The sequence below is a fragment of the Urocitellus parryii genome, chromosome 9, assembly GCF_045843805.1.
Source record: "Urocitellus parryii isolate mUroPar1 chromosome 9, mUroPar1.hap1, whole genome shotgun sequence".
Classification (NCBI taxonomy): Eukaryota; Metazoa; Chordata; class Mammalia; order Rodentia; family Sciuridae; genus Urocitellus; species Urocitellus parryii.
Window position 1 is genome coordinate 55,191,306 of NC_135539.1, and position 21,726 is coordinate 55,213,031.

The 21,726-nt window shown below is 41.4% G+C and overlaps 1 protein-coding gene across 1 annotated transcript; it reads right to left on the reverse strand.

The window, feature by feature from the left end:
* Nucleotides 1-1,064: 1,064 nt before the first annotated feature.
* Fzd8 (frizzled class receptor 8) lies at nt 1,065-5,683 on the reverse strand. The gene has a single exon (XM_026409121.2). The coding sequence runs from the start codon at nt 4,841-4,843 to the stop codon at nt 2,753-2,755; it is 2,091 nt and encodes a 696-aa protein (XP_026264906.2). The 5' UTR covers nt 4,844-5,683; the 3' UTR covers nt 1,065-2,752.
* Nucleotides 5,684-21,726: the final 16,043 nt, after the last annotated feature.

Genomic DNA, 21,726 nt, shown 5'->3' on the forward strand with positions numbered 1-21,726 from the left:
TGTCATTATTCAGAATACCACATTAGACAACCAGGAAGCTAACCAGTGGTTTTTAAGCTCTCATTTTTCCCACATATGTGATCAAGACCTGCCCTCAAAATTCTACTATATAACAGAATATGTGAAGTTTGTGGCTGGTTTATGCACACTACAGCACAAGTGTTACCACATGGGTTAGATGCAGGACATTCATTGATACCTAAGTTACAAAGTAATTGTTCTTTAATAAATAAAAATGCTGGCAAGATAAAGATTTTTACAATGTCTGACTGCCAAAAATAAAATTGGCATGATAGCTAAAGTAGGTATTCTTGTTGCATATCTAATTTTAAAAAATCTAACACAAAGAAAGACTCTGGAAATGCTACTATCACAAAACTTTTCTTAAGTCTCTTGCATGAGAAAAATCAGTAAAGGAAGTAGTTTTCCTCCCATTACTTAGAAAAAAAAAAAAACAACTTTTTTTTTTCCAGGAAAAGAGAATAAACATCTATGAAGAATGCACTGAAAAAGTCCCCTCCCTTTCCACAATGATTGATGTCCCTGTCATTAGTAGGGTAGCTGACCATTTCTTATCTTGATTGACAGGTTAATAAGGGACCTGGGGCTATCTTTTCAGTATGAACACACAACCTTAGCAATTACTTTTAAATTATTGCTAATCTGCCAGAAAATAACAAGCATAAGGAATAAAAATATCTGAAAAAGAAATGTCTATGAAGGAGCTTTTACTTCCGGAGCTTTAAAAGGTTCAGTTCAGAAAACTTGCCAGAATTTAGTCAATAGAATTTAGGCACTGAGGATTTTTTTTTTTTAAGAAAAACTTGTAGTTTATAATAGTTCATTGGTTCAATTAGGATCGAAAAAGAAGGGAGTTTTGTAATGCAATTGTCCAGCAAAGGAAAACGCTTTAAATTGGGGGATTATGTGCGCAGACCACCTGTAGGGCATTCAGAGCCCTTTTCTATAATGCTTCAACCCATGCCTAGCTGCCTGCAGGCTGGCTAACAATGCCGGGAAAAGCTGTTTAAAAGGCTGAGCGCACTTGTGCCTCTGGTCTTCACTAACTGTTACAAGTCTTCCTCTCCCTCGCTCTCTCTCCTTTTTAAAGTAAAAGTCCCACATCCCTTTAATGGAAGAACTTTAAGGCTCCACGGTGGCCAATTGGTCTGCACCAAGAGGAGCCGGGCAGCAGGGAAAGAAACTTCAGACTATACAGCACATTTGGAGAGGAGAAAAGATCAAAGTTTTTCAAACTCAAAAGACCAAGTTCCCTACAGATTAACCCTATTCATTTAGCTCCTCTTAAAGGAATGATGTGCTGAGCCACTGGGCAGACAGGTAAAAAGTTCAACAATTGCCAAAGCATTCTTCTGCTAATTCAACAGCCTTCTGCTCAAATAAATTAGCTTAGTCTTGACAGAGGAACAATAGCTTTTTCTCTAGGAAAAGAAGCACATTTGGTATACACAAGTATGGAAGGTTATTAAGATGTTAACCCGTTAGTTTAATCCATTAAAGAGTGCCTGCTCCAGTACCAGATTGTCAAATGACTTATGCTGAAAAGAGTGATCTATGGTTTAAAATATTAACCTCCACACTTCAGCAGTATGTTAAAACCCTGGAAAACCAGGTGTTTTCAAAATCATTGACGCAGGATAAGGATGTGCGGTTTTGAAACCTTTAGTGATATTATACAAGATAAATAACAAGGCCTAAGTGGAAGTACTGCTTTTGCAAAAGTTCCATTTACATACACTAAGGTGAGTTGTAATCCATTGATCAGAAAAGAGGTACCAATGAAAACACTATCTTTGGGGAAGGTGCAAAAACTCACTTTTGATTTCAGTTCAACAATGATATTTACTTTGCTCACAGTTTAAGAACTAAAGGTTAACAGGTAATTTTCTCCATGCCTAAAGTCAGTGTACAGAATGGCAACCATAAAATGTCCATTTTCCCCACGGGTCCTTAGTTAGCACTGTAAAGGTAACAGCTTAGAAGAGGCAGGGGGAGAGGGCAATGTTTAAATCATTTATCAAAAGTCATTTTATTGACAAAATAGAATACTTATATTTGTTCTTACAAGGGGTAGCCTCTAAACTTTTTACAAAAAATGTACACACTGTATATCTTTGGATATATACATATTTTACACATTTTTACAATTTAACAAATAATTATATAAATACATCCTCTAATGTAAGAAACCCGTATTTACTTGGGGTGTATAATTAAGACATTTCTTGTTTATTTAAGGCATTTGCCTGGTCATTAAGAATACCCAAACCGTGCAATCCCATTAGATCGCAGTCATCCCTCCTCTAGGATACGTTAGGAGTAAGTTTATGTAGGCAAGTGGAGGGAGAAAAAGAGGTCCCTCGGGTGAAATCTGTAGATCTGGCTTCAAGCTCAGCAAAGGGCAATCAACAAGGGCTCCTAATCTCAGGTTCTGGAAATACTACAGAGTCCACCCTGCTCTGCCAAAGGAAATTAACGCCTGGCGGGAGGAGCTCCTGGAATATCAATGGAGGGAAGGGGGTGGGTCTGGGAGGCTTCAATGCCAGGTACTTTGTTCTAAGCGAGTCATTTAAGTCCCAGCTAATGGATACCATTAAGAGTTCATTATCATGCTAATAGCAATCAACACTGTGAAGGGGTGGGAACCTCAGCCCCTTAAGTGTCCCTTCACCACACTGGGTCTCCTTCCCCTCCCCCTTTCCGCCCCTTCTGGGCGCCCCCTCCCCTCTGCTCAGACCTGGGACAATGGCATCTGCTTTGGATAAGACACGGAGCTGGCCGTGCCAGACCGCCACGTCAGGCCGGTGCTGACGTCGCTGTAGAGGGAGCCCCCGCCGCCACCCGGCCCCCCGCCCCCGCCGGGTCCAGCGCTGCCACCGCCCCCTGGCCCGCCGCCGCCCCCTGCGGCCCCTGCAGCTGGACCCCCACCCACCGCGGCGCCCTTGCTGGCCCAGCAGCAACGGGTGCACAGGGCGCGCCAAGACTCCAGAGTCTTGCCTGACCAGACCCACACGCCAGAGGTAATGCCCACCACCAGGCACATGAAGTACTTGAGCATGAAGACTGCGTAGTCGGGCCTGCGCGCCTGGTCGGGCTGCAGGTCCCGCAAGCACGGGCAGTTGTGTGTGGCCTCCCAACGAGGGCGGTTGTGCTGCTCATAGAAGAGGCAGGCGACTACGACGGCGGCGGGCACAGTGTAAAGCACAGTGAAGAGGCCCAGGCGGATCATGAGCTTCTCTAGCTTGTGTGTTTTGGTGGGGCCACCCTGCTGCTTGATGACTGAGCGGATGCGGAAAAGCGACACGAAGCCGGCCAGCAGAAACATAGTGCCAATAAAGAGGTAGATGACAAGAGGGGCCAGCACGAAGCCACGCAGATTATCGAGGCTCTGGTTGCCCACGTAGCAGATGCCTGCCACTGGGTCACCGTCCACCGAACTGAGCGCCAGAACTGCAATGGACTTGACGCTGGGCACAAGCCAAGCGGCCAGGTGGAAGTACTGCGAGTAGCCGGCAATGGCTTCGTTGCCCCACTTCATGCCTGCCGCCAGGAACCACGTGAGCGACAGGATAACCCACCAGATGGAGCTGGCCATGCCGAAGAAGTAAACTAGCAGGAAGACTACGGTGCACAGCGCAGGGCCGGTAGTCTCATAACGCACGTGCTGCTCAACAGCGCCCAGCTCCTCGTACTCGCCGCGCCCGCCCGCGCCGCTCGCTCCCGCGCCTGCCGCGCCCGCGCTCGCTGCAGCTGCCGCGCCGCCAGCACCCCCAGCGCCGCCAGCGCCGGGCGCGCCGCCGCTGCAAGCCACTTTCTCGTGACCCGCTACCAGGCGCACCAGGTAGCCGACTGACACGAAGAGGTAGCAGGCAGACAGGAAGATGATGGGCCGCTCCGGATACTTGAAGCGCTCCATGTCGATGAGGAAGGTAGAGACGGTAGCGAAAGTGGACACGAAGCAGAGCACCGACCACAGGCCAATCCAGAAGACGGTGAAGGCGCGCTCGTCCTGACTGAAGAAGGGATTGTGGCAGGGTAGTGCGCAGTTGGCGATCTGACCTGTCTTGACGCGGTTGTACAGAGGGTGCCGCTCGCTGGACACGCTTACCATGGGCGCACGGCACTGGCACCCGGGCTCGCAGGGAGCCGCGCCGCCACCAGGGGGCCGTGCCTTCCCGCCACCGCCTCCTCGCGCTGGGGGCGCCGCTGCGTCCCCTCCGCCACCGCCCCTGCTGCTGCCGCCGCGGTGCGGGGGCCTGGCCCCCGGCGGGCGGCCGTGGCCGCTGCCGGAGGGTGGCTGCTCTCCAGGAGACGGCGGCGGCAGGCGGCGCGGCGGGCTGGGCGCGGCCGTGGTCAGGTCTGTGCGGTTATAGTCCATGCACAGCGTGTCGGGGTTGCCTTGCTCCGGCAGCCGGTCGCAGCGCATGCGGTCCGGCCAAGCGAAGCCGTACTGGCGCATGAGCGGCGCGCAGCCGGCCTTGGCGCGCTCGCACACCGAGCGGCAGGGTGGCAGCGGCTTCTTGTAGTCCTCCAGGCAGATGGGCGTGTACATGCTGCACAGAAAGAACTTGAGGTCGGGGGAGCACTGGATCTCCACTAGCGGCCAGAACTGATGCACCTCAAGGCCCGCCTCGTCCTGCGTGTCGTGGTTGAACTGGTTGGGCATGTAGGTGTAGTTGTAGCCAATGCCTTTACACAGCGGCACGGTGATCTCTTGGCACGCCAGCTCTTTGGCCGAGGCGGCTGCTGCGCCGCTTGAGCGCTGCAGCAGCGCCAAGGCGGCCAGCAGAGAGGTCACTTCCAACAGGTAACCCCACTCCATGCTGCGCGCCTCGGCCCTTGCCCTAGTCTTCCAGGCAGTGCGCGGAGGGTCCCAGGGGGATCCCAGCAATTGAGCCTGGTAAGGGGAGAACGGGTGACCTGCGGGTCTTTTGCCTTTCCTTGGGGAGAAGAGGGGATTTTCCAATAATCTAGCTCCTGTCTGGGTCACGTCTGCAACGAAGCGGTCGAAAGCCTGGGCAGAGGTCGTCCGCACCTCCTTTCCTCCACTCCAGGAGAGAAGGTGGCTGCAGTCGCGTGCCACAGTCCCAGAGGGTCTGTTCCTCTTACTCTGGGTCTCACTCAGCCCTCGCGGAGCAGGGTGGCGGGCCCTTGGTCCATCGTCCCGTACACTCTGTTTCCTCTCCCGCTCGTCTGGCCACTTCTCTGCTTGGCGCCCAGCAGCGGTGACTTTGTCGGGCACCTAGGGCGGCGGCGCAGCAAGTTTCCTTTCGGGCCGCGGTGCGCAGTCAAGATGGCTGGGCCAAGCTGCTCGCTGTGCCGGGTCAGCCCTCGCGGCCCCTTTTCGGCCTGCGAGGGCTCATGCCCGCCCCAGAGGCCGCGCCACCACTGTTGGAGTTCAGGACCCCGCACGCCCGAGGCCTCTGCGATCTTTCTTCGGCGTGAGTCCGTCAATCTGTACGCCGCGGGGACAGAAGGATCCGTCTCCAGGAAAAGTCCGCTTCGCTCTCTGGCCGCAGTCGAGTGAGATACAGACAGTTCGCTCTTCGCTAGACACACAGAAGCAAATCCAGACTAGAAGGAACCGACACCTGAGCGCCTCGGCCCGCGCCCAGCCGCCGCCTCCTCGGCAGGAGCAGCGCCCTTAGCCCAACTTCCCGGCTCCAGCCCCGCTAGCACCGCGCGGCCGGCTCATGAATATTTATACAGCCTGGACTTGGTCTCCGCCCACCTCTAGGCTCACCAATCACCGGACGACAGGGCGGAGTCTACTCGCTCCCAAGGCTCAACCTTCCTTAAGGACGTCCGTAGTGTCCTGATGGCCAAGTGGGCTTTCTGCAGATGTAGAGTTTTGATAACCTTGGGATTGACCGCAGAGAGGGAGCGTTTGTTACGAGTGTCCCCACGGACCTCTGTGAGTCTGAGATCTTGGCCCTATTTCCCCGAGTTTGTGCTTGGGGACGGAGTTTTATTGTAGTGTGCGCCTCCCAGTGCTCTTTCAAATCGGTCAAACCCCTGCCTGCTAAGTCTCCACGAATGGGGTGACATGCTGGAGATGGGGCCCCGAGACTCCCTTGAGAGCCAAGGCAACTTGGAAGTCGCGCAACAGGCTAATGCGCAAAGACCTACCCAGACCTGGACCCTTAGGGAACCCTGGAAGGACGCAGTTCTTGGGGTTCTCAGAGTGATGGGTTTTGAGCCTTGGAGATGTGGCAGGAGCGGAATGACCTTAGTTCATTCTAGATGAGGGGCTGGATTTGAGGCAGCCTAGTGAGGTGCTCTGGAGTCGGGCTGCAAGCGCACAAGGGTCTCGCTGCACAGATGCCCGCTTGTGACCCCCCTGTGGCTCAGCTGTTTTACTTCGGGAGCCTCAGTTTCATTACCTAGAAAGTGGGGTGATCACCACATCTATCTCTTAGGGGTTTTTAAAAATTGGGTGAGATAAAATACATAAACCATCCGGACGCAGTGCTTCCTTTACAAAAAGTAATTCCTTTTCCTCTTTAAAAATAAAACAAAACAAAAACTTATAAATAGAATAGACTGGAAACTGCCACCGGAATCTCTATTCTCTTCTTACTTTAGGACATATATTCATCCATCCGAAGTTCGCATGTTTTTGCCAGAACCTCCTTTTCTATTGCGGGAGGCGGGGCTGCGCCCTGGCGCGGAGGCGCGGACACGTATCGGTGATCTGCACCCAGCCCTAGCTGCTTTTAGCAGCCACTTGGGATGCCACCAACCCGCGCTGGCCCAGCCAGCTCTGCAACCACCTTAAGAAGGACGCGGAGAGGGGACATGGGCGGGGGGAGGGGGGGGAGCGGTGGCTAGGGGCCGGCGGCCTGGCAGGTTCATTTACGCTTGTTAGGACGTCCCAGGGGGTTGTCTTTCTCCTAGAATGGAGTGTTTATTTTTTAATTGATGTGCTGTTTCATTTAGCGCTTGTATGGAACTCATGCTGGGGCTGTAATTACTGTAATCTCGGGAACAAGCATTCAGTTAGCCAGGAGGGTGGCAAAATAGTTTCTCTCTCTTCCTCCCTCCCCTCCTCTCCTTCTCTCTCCTTATCCTCCTTTCTTCCTCCTCTCCTGTTCTCCTCCTTTCTTTCCTTTTTTGTTTCAGGATTTTTGCTCTTTGTCAGATTTCATACCAAGAACAAGAAGAACTAGAGTACAAAAGTCGCCGAGGGCGTGGGGAAAGAGGAAAGAGAATTAAAAGTACATTTGAGGACAGTAAAAAAAAAAAAAAACAAATAAAGATACATTTGAGGTTAGTTCAGGGATTTTTGGGGGGTGGTGGTTGTGGAGGGTTTGGAGTTTATGAACAAGTTTTGTACCCAAACAAAATTAACTAGGAGCATTTGTGTATTGCTGATCTAATGGAATGTAAGTCTTCCCCTTTCAGTTTTCTATGGCTTAGTTTAGCAACCTATTATGAACCACACTATAAGTAGACCAGTAGAAGCACCTCCCCCGCCCCTTTCTGGCAAGTTCTGTGTTTTTTCCCTTTTAGGCAGATCCACAGGTTATAGTTACACCCCATCTTCTTTTTCTTTTACTTTAAGAAAAAAAAAAACACGAAGAATAGTCGGAACCTCTTTATATTGAAAGCAACACTTCTCACTTTAGTTTTGGTAAAACTACTCTATAGGAATCCGAAATTCAAAGCTTCAGAAATATTAGCTGATTCAGCAGAAAATGGATCACTAGAAAACGCGGACTCGACCTTTACTTTTTTTTTTTTTTTAACCATTGATCCTTTACCTCCCTCTCCACACCAGAAATCCCATTTATGGTATGTTAAATGGAGAAAGTCACCTATAGCTTTAGCTGGTCTCTTGTTCCCAGAGGGCTAATTTCCAGAACATTCATCTAGAGGTAATTCCTAGAGTTAAAAGAGTTTTGATCTGATCTTAGTGGTGGAGGCAGAGACCCTTATCCACAGTCTTAGGCAGCTACGTTGCTTGGACCAGAGAGACCACAGAAGGGAGGAGCTAGTTTCCAAAAGCAACACAGATGGGGGAAAGTTCCTACCACTTTTCTTCATCAGGGAAATGTCAAATATTGAAGTTTAGAATTACACTACATAAATTTACCAGAATTAGGTAAAAACAAACTGGCATTTGAAAATTGAAGCTGAAGATCGTTGATTTTGGCTCTTAATTGCATTTAAATATTTTTCTTTTGAGACAAGATGAAAATTTTGATGATGTGGAATGTGGAAATTTTTGGTAAGTATTAGGCTTGAATAAAAAAAAGAGCAGACAAAATTTTGGACTTTCAAAATTATAGGCTATTTGGAGGATATAACTGATTTGTGATATTAAAACCACTTATATAAGGTCACATAATTACTTTTAATTGAAAAAATATAACATCTTAAATTTACTATTGAATTAAACAGATACTTGACAGTCTTTCAGAGAGAAGGTAGAGACTTATGAAGCCAGTTAGTTAAAAAGAGTTTTGATGCTAGGTGGGATGAAAGAAACCAGGACCATTTATCTAGGTTGCCAGCTAAATAATGGTATTTTTTTTTGTGTGTGTGTGTGTGTGTATAAAGCCGCTACATTTTAGGGAAGGGTAAATAGTTTTAGTGGTACATAAATAAATTAGGAAAGTTGAAGGAATTTCTGAACAAATGTATTGTTATTGAATGGACTACAAACACAATAATATAGTTTGGGTTAATCAGCTTTCCATTACTATAACAACTTATAAAGAAAATTTATTTTGACTCACAGTTTTTCAGCTTTCAGTCAATGGGCAGTTGGCTCTATTGCTTTTGGGCCTGTGGTGAGGCAGCATGTCCTGGGAGTGCATGCTTGAGCAAAGTTAGTTACCTCATAACTGGCTGGGGATGTGGCTCAAGCGGTAGCACGCTCGCCTAGTGTGCATGCGACCTGGGTTCGATCCTCAGCACCACATACGAACGAAGATGTTGTGTCCGCCGAGAACTAAGAAAAAATAAATAAATATTAAAATTCTCTCTCTGTGTCACTCTCTCTTTATAAAAAAAAAAAAAATAGAGAAAAGACCTGGGTCCCCAAATCCCCTTTGAGGGACATCCCCCCCACCCCCAGTGACCTGAAGACCTCCCTCTTTTTTTTTTTTTTCAATATTTATTTTTTAGTTTTCGGCGGGCACAACATCTTTGTTGGTATGTGGTGCTGAGGATCTGGAACCTGGGCCGCACGCATGCCAGGCGAGCGCGCTACCGCTTGAGCCATATCCCCAGCCCAAGACCTCCCTCTTAACTGTTCCACTACCTCCCAATAGCACCACAAGCTGGGGACCAAGGTTTTAACACATATACCTTTAGGGGACATTCTAGTTACAAACTACAACACAGTCAAAGGCATGCATATCAATCAAAGGAAGGAAGATTTTACCAAAAAAATCAAGGGTCAAGCTAATAGGAGACTAATAAAATTGTGTCTGTATAAAATCAAATTTCAGAAACTTTGGGGAAATTGTGTTTCAGTGCATTATATTTAAAAATCCAACATGAGAGTTTTGATACTAGAGAGGGTCTAACATATATTAATAAAATGGTATGTGAAAGATTACATGAAGAACTATTTTGTAACTAATGAAATTTCTTAGGTGTTATATCAAACACCATTTTTCCCCCCTTCTAAAAGCTTATTTTCTTTCAGGGAAATAATCAAGTATTATTATTGTTAGAGAAAATACAACTCTATCAGGTAATATTGGGATATCTTGCCATTTAAAAAAAAATCTGTCTTTCAAAGGATTGTGTCTTCAGTTATCTACTCCATAAACAGAAGTAAAGTTAGGAGTGAACTGGTCTTGTTTAAATCTCTACTAGAATTAACACAGTTACTATAGTTTGGATCTAGAATATCCCTGAAAGGTCAATGTATTAAGGTTTGGTTCCCAGCCCCTGGAGGTAATGGAACCTTTAGGAGGTGGGGCTTAGTGGGAGTGAATTAGGTCATTGGCCATGTCCCTTGGAAGGGAATATTGGGACCCTGTCCTCTCCTTTTCCTCTTTGCTTTCAAGCTGCTGTGAGGTGAGCGGCTTTCCCCCACCACATACTCCCCAACACATGTGCTGCCCATAGTTTCATCACCAGGAAAAGGATCCCATCAAAAGGAAGTACTCTTTGCTGTGTCTGAAAAAAAACAGAGCAATGTTCAAATGGGTGGAGATAACTGAGGCAAACATGTGCTACAGGCTTGGAATCAGATGCTCACTTTGCGTGGCTGCCATTTTGGAAAATGGAGACTTTACTCACTTTGTAACTTTATAATTATTCTAAAATGTGTTTTAAAACAAATATTGATTTTTTTCTCTCCCTCAATTACACTGGAATATTGGCCAGGTGGTGAAACTCTTATGGGATGTATCATGCATTAGTTGGGAGCTTTTGAGTACAATAAAGACCTCCTAAATAAAACTAGCTTAGTTAAGAAGGACATCTCACGTTTCAATGCATCTGATTGCAGGAATTTCACCACAGGTTCCTCAACAGTATTATATCACTAGGTTGGCTTATAGGCCCTTAGGTTCCCCTTTGGTTAATGGAAACAGTGCAGGAGGAATGATAGGACCTCAGCCTGTGAAACTCCCTTATTAGAAAAGGGGAGCCTTGAAGGCTTTGAACTAACCTCCTGATATAGCACAGTGTCTTATCTGTCATACGGCTACACTTAGCTGCAAGAGAGGCTATAAAATTGAAGATCTGGTGAGTAGCAAATGATTGGGGGGGGAGGGTTCTGAAAGCAAGAAAAGGAAAGAGGGGACAAACAACAGTGTGAGCTGCACATTACTTTATGAAAGAAATTAGCTTTCAAGCATATGTCAGTTAGCATGCTTAGTCTTCCAGGATATTTTGTTCAGGGTTATGAATTAAGTATGATCTAGATTGAAGAAAATCTTGCTACCTATATGTTTTTCCTTTTGGAGTTTATACAGTACAGTTCACTGCATAGTTGGTGGGAAAGAAATTTTGCTGTTAACTATGAGTTTTACTTATAAGGTGTGAATACTTGGTAATCTAGCTCCTGAGTTCCCTTTTGTTAAACTGTCCCCCTACCCTTCTATTGGAGACTTCACTAAACATTGACAATCCTAGAATTTTAGTTTATTTTTTCTTTCAAGTCCCATACCATGTAAAATTTTTATTTTTGTTATTTTAACAATTAAATATAATGCAGGAGAAACTGTATTAAATCCTATGTCTGAAGTGCTTATGGCTGTAAAGGAATCTTTATATAAAAATAAATATTGATTCAGATAAGAGTTTACATCTGGTAACAGTGATTCATTTTAAATGGTGGTCTGAAACAATGATAATATTTTACTTCAGTAATACAAATACTAATTATTAGGCACCAAGGACATAGAGATGGTAAGGATGACAATGGAATTTCTTTCTGTTGTGGGTTTATCTTTGATTAGATTCAGGTAACAGGGGTAAATTTTTTTTTTCCTCCTAGAAGTGACTACACTTGATTAATTTTTCCAATATTGCATAAGTCTTGCATATTTTTTAGAAGCAAATTACCTCATAGGGCTAACCTTGTAGTTTAGTGAATGGAAGAATAACTTGTATCATAAAAATAATTTCTAAATATAAAGTAAGGAAATTCATGCATTGAGGTGTTGAGTTTATTTAAATAATAATACAACATAATTATGAACTTATTGCACACTTTCTTAAAACCCTGCTCAGTAGGATGTGGTCTGAACTAACTTCAAAATATACTTTTAAGTGAAAAGAAAAATCAGGCTATAGAACTATTGAACTACATGGTATGGGTCCAATTACATTCATAAATATTCATAGAAAAAGACTAGAAAGAAATCCATCAAAATGGTACCTAACAATGTATTTGAGTGGATTAACTAGGAGTAAGTTTTCTTTTTAAAAATAATGATCTAGATTTTATACTAGGGAAAAATGATCTTGAAACAATCCTGGACTTAGTGAACTTCACACCTATTATGTGTTATTTTGTGTCTTTTTTCTCATTATATAGATAAAAATTATCAAAGGGAAAAATCTGTCTTAGCTATCTCTTTCCATATAGATTGTCTATCATGTATGATCATGTGCTGTTTGGCTATCTGTGTTATCTGATTCAGAGATTGAATTATTATCTTTCCTTTTGGTTGGATTCTCTAATTCTAGCTCCCCTGATTTGTTCTTCTGATTGAGAATCTGTGATTTTGAATGGGATGAGGAGATGGAAAAGAGGAAAAAAGTTTGCTTATATAGTTGGGAGACCACAGGATTTTTGTGAGAAGTAGAACTCTTAGTAGTAGCAGCCTTGAGTATCCTTGGCACCTTGTCTGGTTTTTCCCTGAGCTGATTGGCCTATTGCCAACTACTTTGTCTCCATGGTATTACATATTGACACAGCAAACTATCACTTGAATATTTTTTTTATTGGTTATGAGCAAAGTAAAAGTAACTGAAGAAGACCTGTGGTAGTATAGAGAAGTTAGGCTTTGCATGGGGCACTCCTGGGGGAATGCAGCTCAGGTATTTGCTACTTAGATGGGCAGATAACCTGCAACCTCTTAGATCTTTACTTACTCATACTTAAAGCATGGAATGACAAATGGAAGAGTCCTTCGTGGGTTGTGAGTTACATGACATCAAAGTATAGTGCCTGGATTTTGACAGATGAATTTTACCCTTAATGTATAGAGTGATAAGAATTGTATCTGTGGTTGCAAAAATTATGACTGGATGAAATCATCTTGATCTTTCCTCTCTTAATGGTAGGAAGTTCTCTTTTTATATCTCACTCATAAATTCACTATTTAATACAAACTTCTGATTATTATTGTTGCACAACAATGGTTCCAAGACCTTTTTATTTGGCCCATATTTTGAGGATCATGAGTTTAGGAAGGGCTTGGCTAGGCAGATCTTACTTGGCACCTCTTCTGCAGTTGTAATCAGCTGTCTACAGGACTGCAGTCATTTGAAAGTTTGTTGGATGGAGCTGAACCACCAAGCTGGCATGCTCCTGTGGCTCTCCATTGATGCTGACTATCTACTCTAGTGCCTCCATGTAGCCTTTCTTAGCTTGGCTGCTTTAGAGTGGTTGGATTCTTGCATGGTGGGGCATCTCCCAGAGCCAGCCAGGTGAAAACTGCATGATACTCAAATTCACACAACAGAAGTGTTTCAGCTGTACTCCGTCAGCTGAAGCCACCCAGATGTACTCTGATTCAAAGACAGGGGTATGGACCTACCTCAAAATAGAAGGAATGGAGCTGTATTTTAAAATCACCATAGTATTAGATGGATAACATGTAGCCCCTTTTACATAGAATTCTTGTGGAATGGCCACAGATAGTCAGTTAGAATGCTACTGAGTAGACATTTATAAAGTACACAGAAAAATATTAGGGAACAAGTAAGTGTTTTTAAAGAGCTGGGAGCTGGGTGCAGTGGTGCATGCCTGTAATCCCAGAGGCTTGGGAGGCTGAGGCAGGAGGATTGCAAGTTCAAAGCCAGCCTTAGCAAAAGAGAGGCATTAAACAACTCAGTGAGACCCTGTCTCTAAATAAAATGCAAAATAGGGCTGGGGATGTGGCTCAGTGTTTGAGTGCCCCTGGGTTCAATCCCTGGAAACCCCACCCCCTGCAAAAAAAAAAAAAGAGCTGGGAAAGGACTACACAGAGGAGTTGAAGACTGATCAGGAACTGTGTGCTTGAGGAGAGAGGAGAAGTTTTAGGTATATGGACAGAGAATTTAAAGATGAAATTCTCTTTGCATTTACTATTGGTGACACAGCAAGAATTTTCCTTGAACAGAAAGATTTTTATTTGTATCAAATTAATTGATATAATTTGTAACTTTGAATAGTTACATTTTAAAATCTACAGAGTCCAATAAATGGTACAATGTTTTCTGCCTAGAGTGATACGAATCCAACTAAAGTGACATAGAGGATACTGACCTCACATTACCTGAGACCTGGAGGAGGGATTGGCTGCCAAGCTGTTGATTCTGTGACTCCATGCAGTTTCAAGATCCAAGTTCTTTCCATCTTTTTCTCTGTCTTGTTGTGTTTGCTTAGTTTCCTTCATGGTTCCTAAGTGGTTACCGATTCAGGTTCATGGCTTCACCATGCCAATGCCCAGAGGCAGAAAGAGGGATGTTCTTTTCCTTTGTGCCTCTTCCCTCCCCCTCCTACACACCCCCATACTATTAGCTGTAGATGGACACAATACCTTTATTTATTTTTGTGTGTTGCTGAGGATTGAACCCAGTGCCTCGCACATGCTAGGCAAGCACTCTACCACTGAACTACAACCCCAACCCTCCTTTTTGTCTCTTTTTAAGTGCCAGGAAGGCTTTCCTGGAACTGACTTGCCCTCATGTTTCATGGGTCAGAACTGGGTGAAAGCCCTGTTACTGAGCCCTGACCCTGGGGGGAAGAAATCACTTAAGTGAAGTGGGGTTTGCTAGCAGGAAGAAGGCGGGTACACTGGCCTTGAGCAGATAACCAGGGGTGTCTGCTCAAACCTCAGGGTTTGTTACATCTCATGGCAGGAGAGAGTCTTTTTGGATCTAACTTCTGCTGTTGAGGGTTAGGCTAGTAGTCTTGGAAGATTCTTACACTCTTTGGTATGTTAATTATCAACAAAACTGAAATCCTTTCTCCTCTTCCTTTCTCTATAACTTCATGCAGGTGGGATCCATTAATAAGGTTCCAGCTGTTTATTTCACCAGAGTAACAATGTTTTGCTTAAGAGTGTATTTCTGCTTTAGAAATTCAACTACCTGTAGGGCCTCTAGGCCTGGCCAGGCCAGGTTAGATGAAGACTGTCGATCAGAACAAGCTGGGTGGTTAGTGGTGTTTGTTCATGTTCCTGTCTCACCACAAACTCCCTACGGGGTAATTACTTGCAGGAACACCTTCCTAAACAGTCAGGAAGCAAGCTATGAAGAATTGCCAGGGATGGAAATTTATTTCTCACCTGTGTGCTTTCTAGAACCTAACAGGACTGAGAAATAAAGAGCGTCCAGCACCTGCAGAGAACATAAGAGTCCAGGGGAACCATATGGGTGTTTGTCTAAGGATGGATCTAATTCCCTGCTGCTGTTGTTGCCCAAACCAACCCATTTCTAAATAACTATGCCCCCCTGAAAGTGCTAAGGTTTATTTGTTCTTTATCTTTGCTGTAGCACATTGCCTCTTTAGCCTATTTTACTTTCTGTATGTTATTCCTAGTTTTGGATTATTCTCTGTTTTCAGAAAGACATTGGTGCTACAATGGTTGGACATTCTGTTTCGAATTTGGTAGTTGCTTTTCTTCTGTAGATACTTGTTTGGGAGACTTCTTTCTAATCAAGTTTTCCCTAAAAGGTGGCAGGAAAATGTGATTGCTGGGCTTGTTCACCAGTTATATGAACCATGTAAGGGTTACGTAGGTAGCCTTTTACAATTATGTATTTGCTGACATCCTTATTTGAGAGTTTTTGCCTCTGTGAGCAACTGCCACTTGTGCGGACAATCTTTTTCTCAGGTATGTTGGCTTTAGGATGTTCTGTTACTTTGGTACTAAAAGGAAAGGACTCATATTTTTACATGTTGCTTTGTCATCCCATTGACTATTAATCATTTTGTTTTCCACTGGGATTCATATGGCCTTTGGGTTCCCATTTCAAAAAACGTGTGTATCTCTATATTTACTGAGACATTGTCTCTTCACTTTGTGATCTCTTTGGTCTTGTCCTCTAGTCTTAAATAGAATGGAATGATTTGCCTTGTATTTTATCTGTCAAAAATCTGAAAAGATTCATTTTTCATTAGGATTCTATTAGAGTTTGGTTGCCTGGTGGTAATAAAATACCAAGGTTTCTGCTGGAAGGTAACCTATTGAAATGATATATCATGATTTTTTTTTATTAGAGTAAAAAATGTAGGTTTAACTAAATCGAGTGAATCCTAACATATAATTCATAATTGCAGAATGATAAATGTGAGCCTTGTTCCTCAATCCCCCAAGTGAGCAATAAAAACTGTACTTAGAAAAATGTTCTAAGTTTGGATTCTATGCTAATAATTACTATAGGGAATAGACACTTTGCTTAAGAATAAGAGTGACCAGAATAAGGATGGAAAGTGGTTTGATCTGTGTTACATTGTTAATGTACTGGAGGATAGTGAGAGAGAAGACAGATAGGCAAGGTTGGAGTAGAATAATAATATTAACTGCATGCCTTATTATTTGTCAAGCTCTGAGATTGACACTGCCCCCCCCTTTTTAAAAAATATTATTTTAGATGATTCAACAACTAGTAACAGTTAACCCAACTCAAATTGGTTCATGCAAAATGAAAATTCTTATCTCACATAGCAAGAAGTATAGAGATAATGTAGATTCTTAGCTTAGTTGATAGAGATTTTAAAAAATATCCTGAAGGATTTAGATGCTATCTATTTCTCTGGCTTGCTACCCTCAGAGGTATTGGTGGTAGTGATCTCAGGATTACAAGACGGCTACAGCATTCCAGGCATCTTCCCAGAAGTCTCCTGGAAGATTTCATTGGCTAAATTAGGCTGACTAGCCATTCCTAAGCCTGTCATTGGCAAGAGAAGTAGGATTAGCAGAATAGGCTTAAAGACATCATGGATCTATGGAGGTAGAAAAGAGTTCATCTTTCTCTGAAGTACCTGGCCATGTGAAGGACGGTGAATATCTGAATGAATTTTAAGTTTATAAGAAAGAAAGAAAGGAAATGGAGATGGACGTTAAATAGGCAACTGACGTTCTGCTACATGTCTATAAACACCTCTATCTCCAGCTCCATCTCTATAATTTATACTGTTTAGGCCTCTTAGCAAATGTGTAAAATAAGTATGAAAATAGTGGTTTACAGATGAGGCTCATGCTACTGTCATGTATTGTTTTTAAACAGTGCAACTCTTTCTTCCAAACAAAATCTTGCATGAAACTATGATATACAAACACAAAATATCTATGTTTAAGTTCAGATTATGAAATGGACATTCAAATTATGAAAGTAATTTTAGAAAACACAATGAAGCTATTTTGATGACCATAAAAATTTGAAAATGTTAGTTAGGGATGACTGTGTCATCTTATATACACCTGAATTTAAGAAAAAAATCTATGCTGACCTATACCTTTCCTAACCACTGTTTCATAAGAAGTTTAGATAGGTGCACAGAAATGATACAAGATGCTTTATGTGGGGGCTACACATAAATGCTGATCTGAAGGAATAATTGACGGTGTTTAGGGTTTTGAGGTGTTAGAATGGTGTACATAATTCAGGGGAGTGTCTCTCCTATATCTTTTACAGGAAGTATCTTCACTGGCATAGTACTCCTGGCTGCTTCCCACCCCACCACTCAATCCTCCTACACCTTGGCTGTGATTTTTGAAGGAGACCTTGAGAATGCCTCAGTCAGCCACTCTTGTTCTTTCCACTGTACTGCTCTTCTGCCACGCTCTGTTCCCTCCGCCATAGGCCCACCTCTCTCTAGCATTTCCAATGACCAAGGACAAGTCTGCTCAGTGCTAGCAGTCAGTATGAGGAAACACACTAGCCCATTAAAGAAGCCAAATTTTCTAATATTAGCTTTGCTGCTTCTAAAGATTTTTAAAACTTCTGTATCAGCTATCTTATATTTTATTTTTCATCCATTTTTGATTTAGGGTATAATAAACTTTCCGTTTATTTATCCCTACCCTGCTATAGAGTATATTTTTCTTTTATAAAAACAAAATTCTCCTTTCTCTAATAGACTTTGATGGGAAGGAAAAGGGGGAGGAAAAGAGGGATCATGAAGGGAATCAATTTCCACATATGCATGAGTTTTTCAGGATGAACCAACTACTATGTTTATAAAGCTCTAATAATAATGATTTTTAAAAAATATATTGTTAGCCAGGTGCCATGGCACATGCCTGTAATCTCAGTGGTTGGGGACAGCAGGATTGCCAAGTTCAAAGCCAGCCTCAGCAACGTAGCGAGCCATTAAGCAACTGTGAGACCCTGTCTCTAAATAAAATACAAAATAGGGCTGGGGATGTGGCTCAGTGGTGGAGTGCCCCTGAGTTCAATCCCCAGTACCAAAAAAACCTCCCCCGAAACTAAAAAACAAACCAAACAAAAAGATATTGTTAAGAAAATTAAAATGTATACTACATATTTTGAGGAAATGTTTTTAAAATTACATATCAAAATATGTGAAGTATAAAAAGAGTGCTCAATACTTAAAAGAAATAAAATAATGCAATTAAAAATTGTATCCTAAAAGATTTTAAACAGAAATCAAATACATAAGTCATATTTAATGAATTAACATTTTGATATATTTGTCTCAAATCTTCTTTTAAATAAGTAAAACTTTATAAATATGAATTAAAATCTCATACCCATCCCCTTTTCTCTACAGAAGTATGTACTAATCTAAAGGTGGTGTGAATTGAACCCTTGGAATGTTTTTGTACTTTTTATGCTTTTAAATATGCATATCTCTTTACAAAACTAATTGGCGGGGTGGGGGCTGTAGCTCAGAGGTAGAGCGCTCGCCTAGCAAGTTCGAGGCCCTGGGTTCGATCCTCAGCATAAAATAAAAATAAATAAATAAAGGTATTGTGTCCAACTACAACTAAAAAATAAATATTAAAAGAAGGAGTTTAATTTTTTAAGGTGAAAGTTTAAAAAAAAGAACAAAACAAAATGACATTATTTTAAATGGATTTTTAAGTATCTTATAATTGGTACAATAAATTCCCTTTTATAAATGACTTTATAAACTCATCACTTTACGTAATATTCTTCTGGTTAAAGATTTTATTTTATTTTAGTTTAGTTTGGTTTTATTGATTTTATTTTTTTAAATATACGACAGCGGAATGCATTGCAATTCTTATTACACATATAGAATATAATTTTTCATATCTGTATATAGAGTATGTTCATGTCAATTCGTGCCTTTATACATGTACTTTGGTTTTTTCCCCATTACAATTCTTATTACACATATAAGAGCACTCCACTGTATGAATTAGCCACACCTTGTTTCGACCCTGAAACTGAGTGATAGTTTGGTGGATCTCCTGTTGCCATTGATAACACTTGGTGATGCTGTGAATTCTTTGTGTATATCCCATTGTACGCATGCTTGGGAGTTTCTCTAAAGTAGCTATCCAGAGATGAAATGGATGATGTGTAGAGTATATTGAGACCATCAAATTCACCATCTATTGTTAAGTTACTCTTCATAGTGGCTGAACCAAGTACATACCCTCTGAAACCTAGATGACTTTCTGATTTCCTGTCGCCTCACCAGCCCTGGGGAGACTTGACCCTACCCGTCTAAAGAGTATATGGAGGAAACTCATTGTTTTATTAATCTGCAGTTCTGATGGCTAATGACAGTAAGCACATTTTACATGTTTTTTTTTTTTTTTACCTGTTGAGTTACTTTCCCCCCAACTTACCTCTTCTTATTCTTTGACCATTTTTTTCCTCCTGTGTTTTACCTTTTTTGTTGTTGTTGTTTTGATTTTGGGACTTTCTGAAAATATCTTAAATGTTCATTCTTTTGCTTAGAAAATGTTTTCTCTGAGTCTATGGCTTTTAATTTTATTGTATCTTTGGTAAAAAATTACTTTAGATTTTTAATCTACTCAAACTATTAATCTTTTCCTTTATATATTTTTGTCCTATTTAAGAAATTCTCCCTTAATATGTGGTGCAGTTATTCTGCTCTATTATTTCTAAAAGTTTTGAGCCTTTCTGGTCATATTTAGGTTTTAATATGGAATTTATTTTTGTGATTTGTGTGAAGTAGGTGTCTAATTTTATTTCTTTTCATGTGTGTCAACAAGTAAGATAGCGTGGGTATTGAATAGTCCTTTCCTTTTCCTCATGTGTAATGGAACCTTTACTACATACTCAAATTTTATAGGTCCTTAAGTTTATTCCTAGGTTCTATTCATTTTCATTGATTTATTTATGATTTCTGCCCTTCTAACACATATTTTGATTGCTAAGGTTTTGTAAGATTTAGCTCCTCATGAAGGAACCTTGATCTTCCTCTTCAAAATTACGTTAGTTATTTTTATCCATTTCCTCCCAAGAATTTCAGGACTGCCTTGTCACAAGATCTGTGCAAATTCTGTTGTATACATGGTTTGGTTTCTCCATTATTTGTCCACTTTAATATTCTTTCAAAGAAATCTGCTTTTGGTTTTGTTGAATCTTTCTAATTTTATTTTAGTTTCTTTTTTGAGTCATGAATTATGTGTTTTTAAATTCAAATTTTTAATGCACTTTGGTCAGAGAGCAGATTTTTTATGCTGAAGATGCTTTTTGAGATTTAGCAGTTCAGTCCATTGAAAATTTTTGTAAATGTTTCACATGTGGTTGAAAGAATATGTTTCTCTGTATGTGCAGGCTCTATATAATAATAAAGTTATTGTTATTATTGTTAAGAAGTATAAATTAAAATCCCCAGATAAAATTGTAAATTTCTAGGTTCTTTCCACAAATCTATTTTTGTTTCTTTATTTTGTTTGTTTTGAGATTATGTTACTATGTACTTAAAAGTTCAAATTGCTGATTGTTGAATTGTTCCTCTCATCAGTAGGCAATGACTCTTTATCTCTCATAATTTCTCCCATCTCTTAATTTTGCTGATGGTTATATGAGGTTTTATGTTGTTATTGTTAGTACTTTCATATATTCCTCTATTCTTTTACTTTCAATTTTTCTATATTTAAGGTGAGTCTCTGATTAATGAAGTACAACTAGATTTTCAAAATAAAGTCTGAAAGTCTTTGTATTTCATTTAGATATTCTAGTTTCTTTATATTTACTATGATGACCTTTATACTCTATGTCATCAAATCTAAAATACCATTGGCTGTAGATACACCATCATTTTAAATACCATTAAGAAAGAAAAAAAAATACCATCAAATAGTAATATAATGCTTTTCTGAACTAATTAAAAGGGACTTTTTATAATTAAAAAAAATCATATGTTGGTCCTATGCACATGTATAAGTGAAAAAATTTCACAGCTATTTTTAAAAAATCATCACATTCACAAATCTTACTGAATTGCTTTTTGACTCTTTGTTTGTGCTTTTCCAGGCTCCATCATTCTCCATATGTGCAAGAGCATTGATAATACAGAATTTCTCAGAAAAACAAAAGCTATTAGAATTTGCTCATAAGCTGACTTTGAAATTATGTGGAACAAACCTCTCTGTGAGTCCAGCTTTTGGGAATATGGTTCAACCTGTTTGATCATGACCTTCCTGCTTCTCTCCCACAACTTTTTGGTTCTTAGGAGTTTAAATACTGTTGTAATTTAGAATTTTTTTTTTCTGAGATGCCAACACCCATTATGCAAGTTCTGATTCTGGCACTTTTGATGTTCATGCCTATATAGTTACTCACTGACATCTATGTCACATTTGCTGCATGGTTGCCAGAAAAATTGATCTATTATCAAAAAATATGAATTCTGATTTCAGAGATGTTAAAATGTGAACAAATGCGCACCTTAGAATTGACGACATATTTTCACACATATAAAAATATAAATTTATTTTTATGTTTTCTCTTTGACATGTCCTTTTTTTCTGGACTGTTTTCTCCTTTTTTTCCTGCCCTTTATTAGATTGGTCAGTGTTTTTAGTCTCTTTTGTTGAACTGGAAATT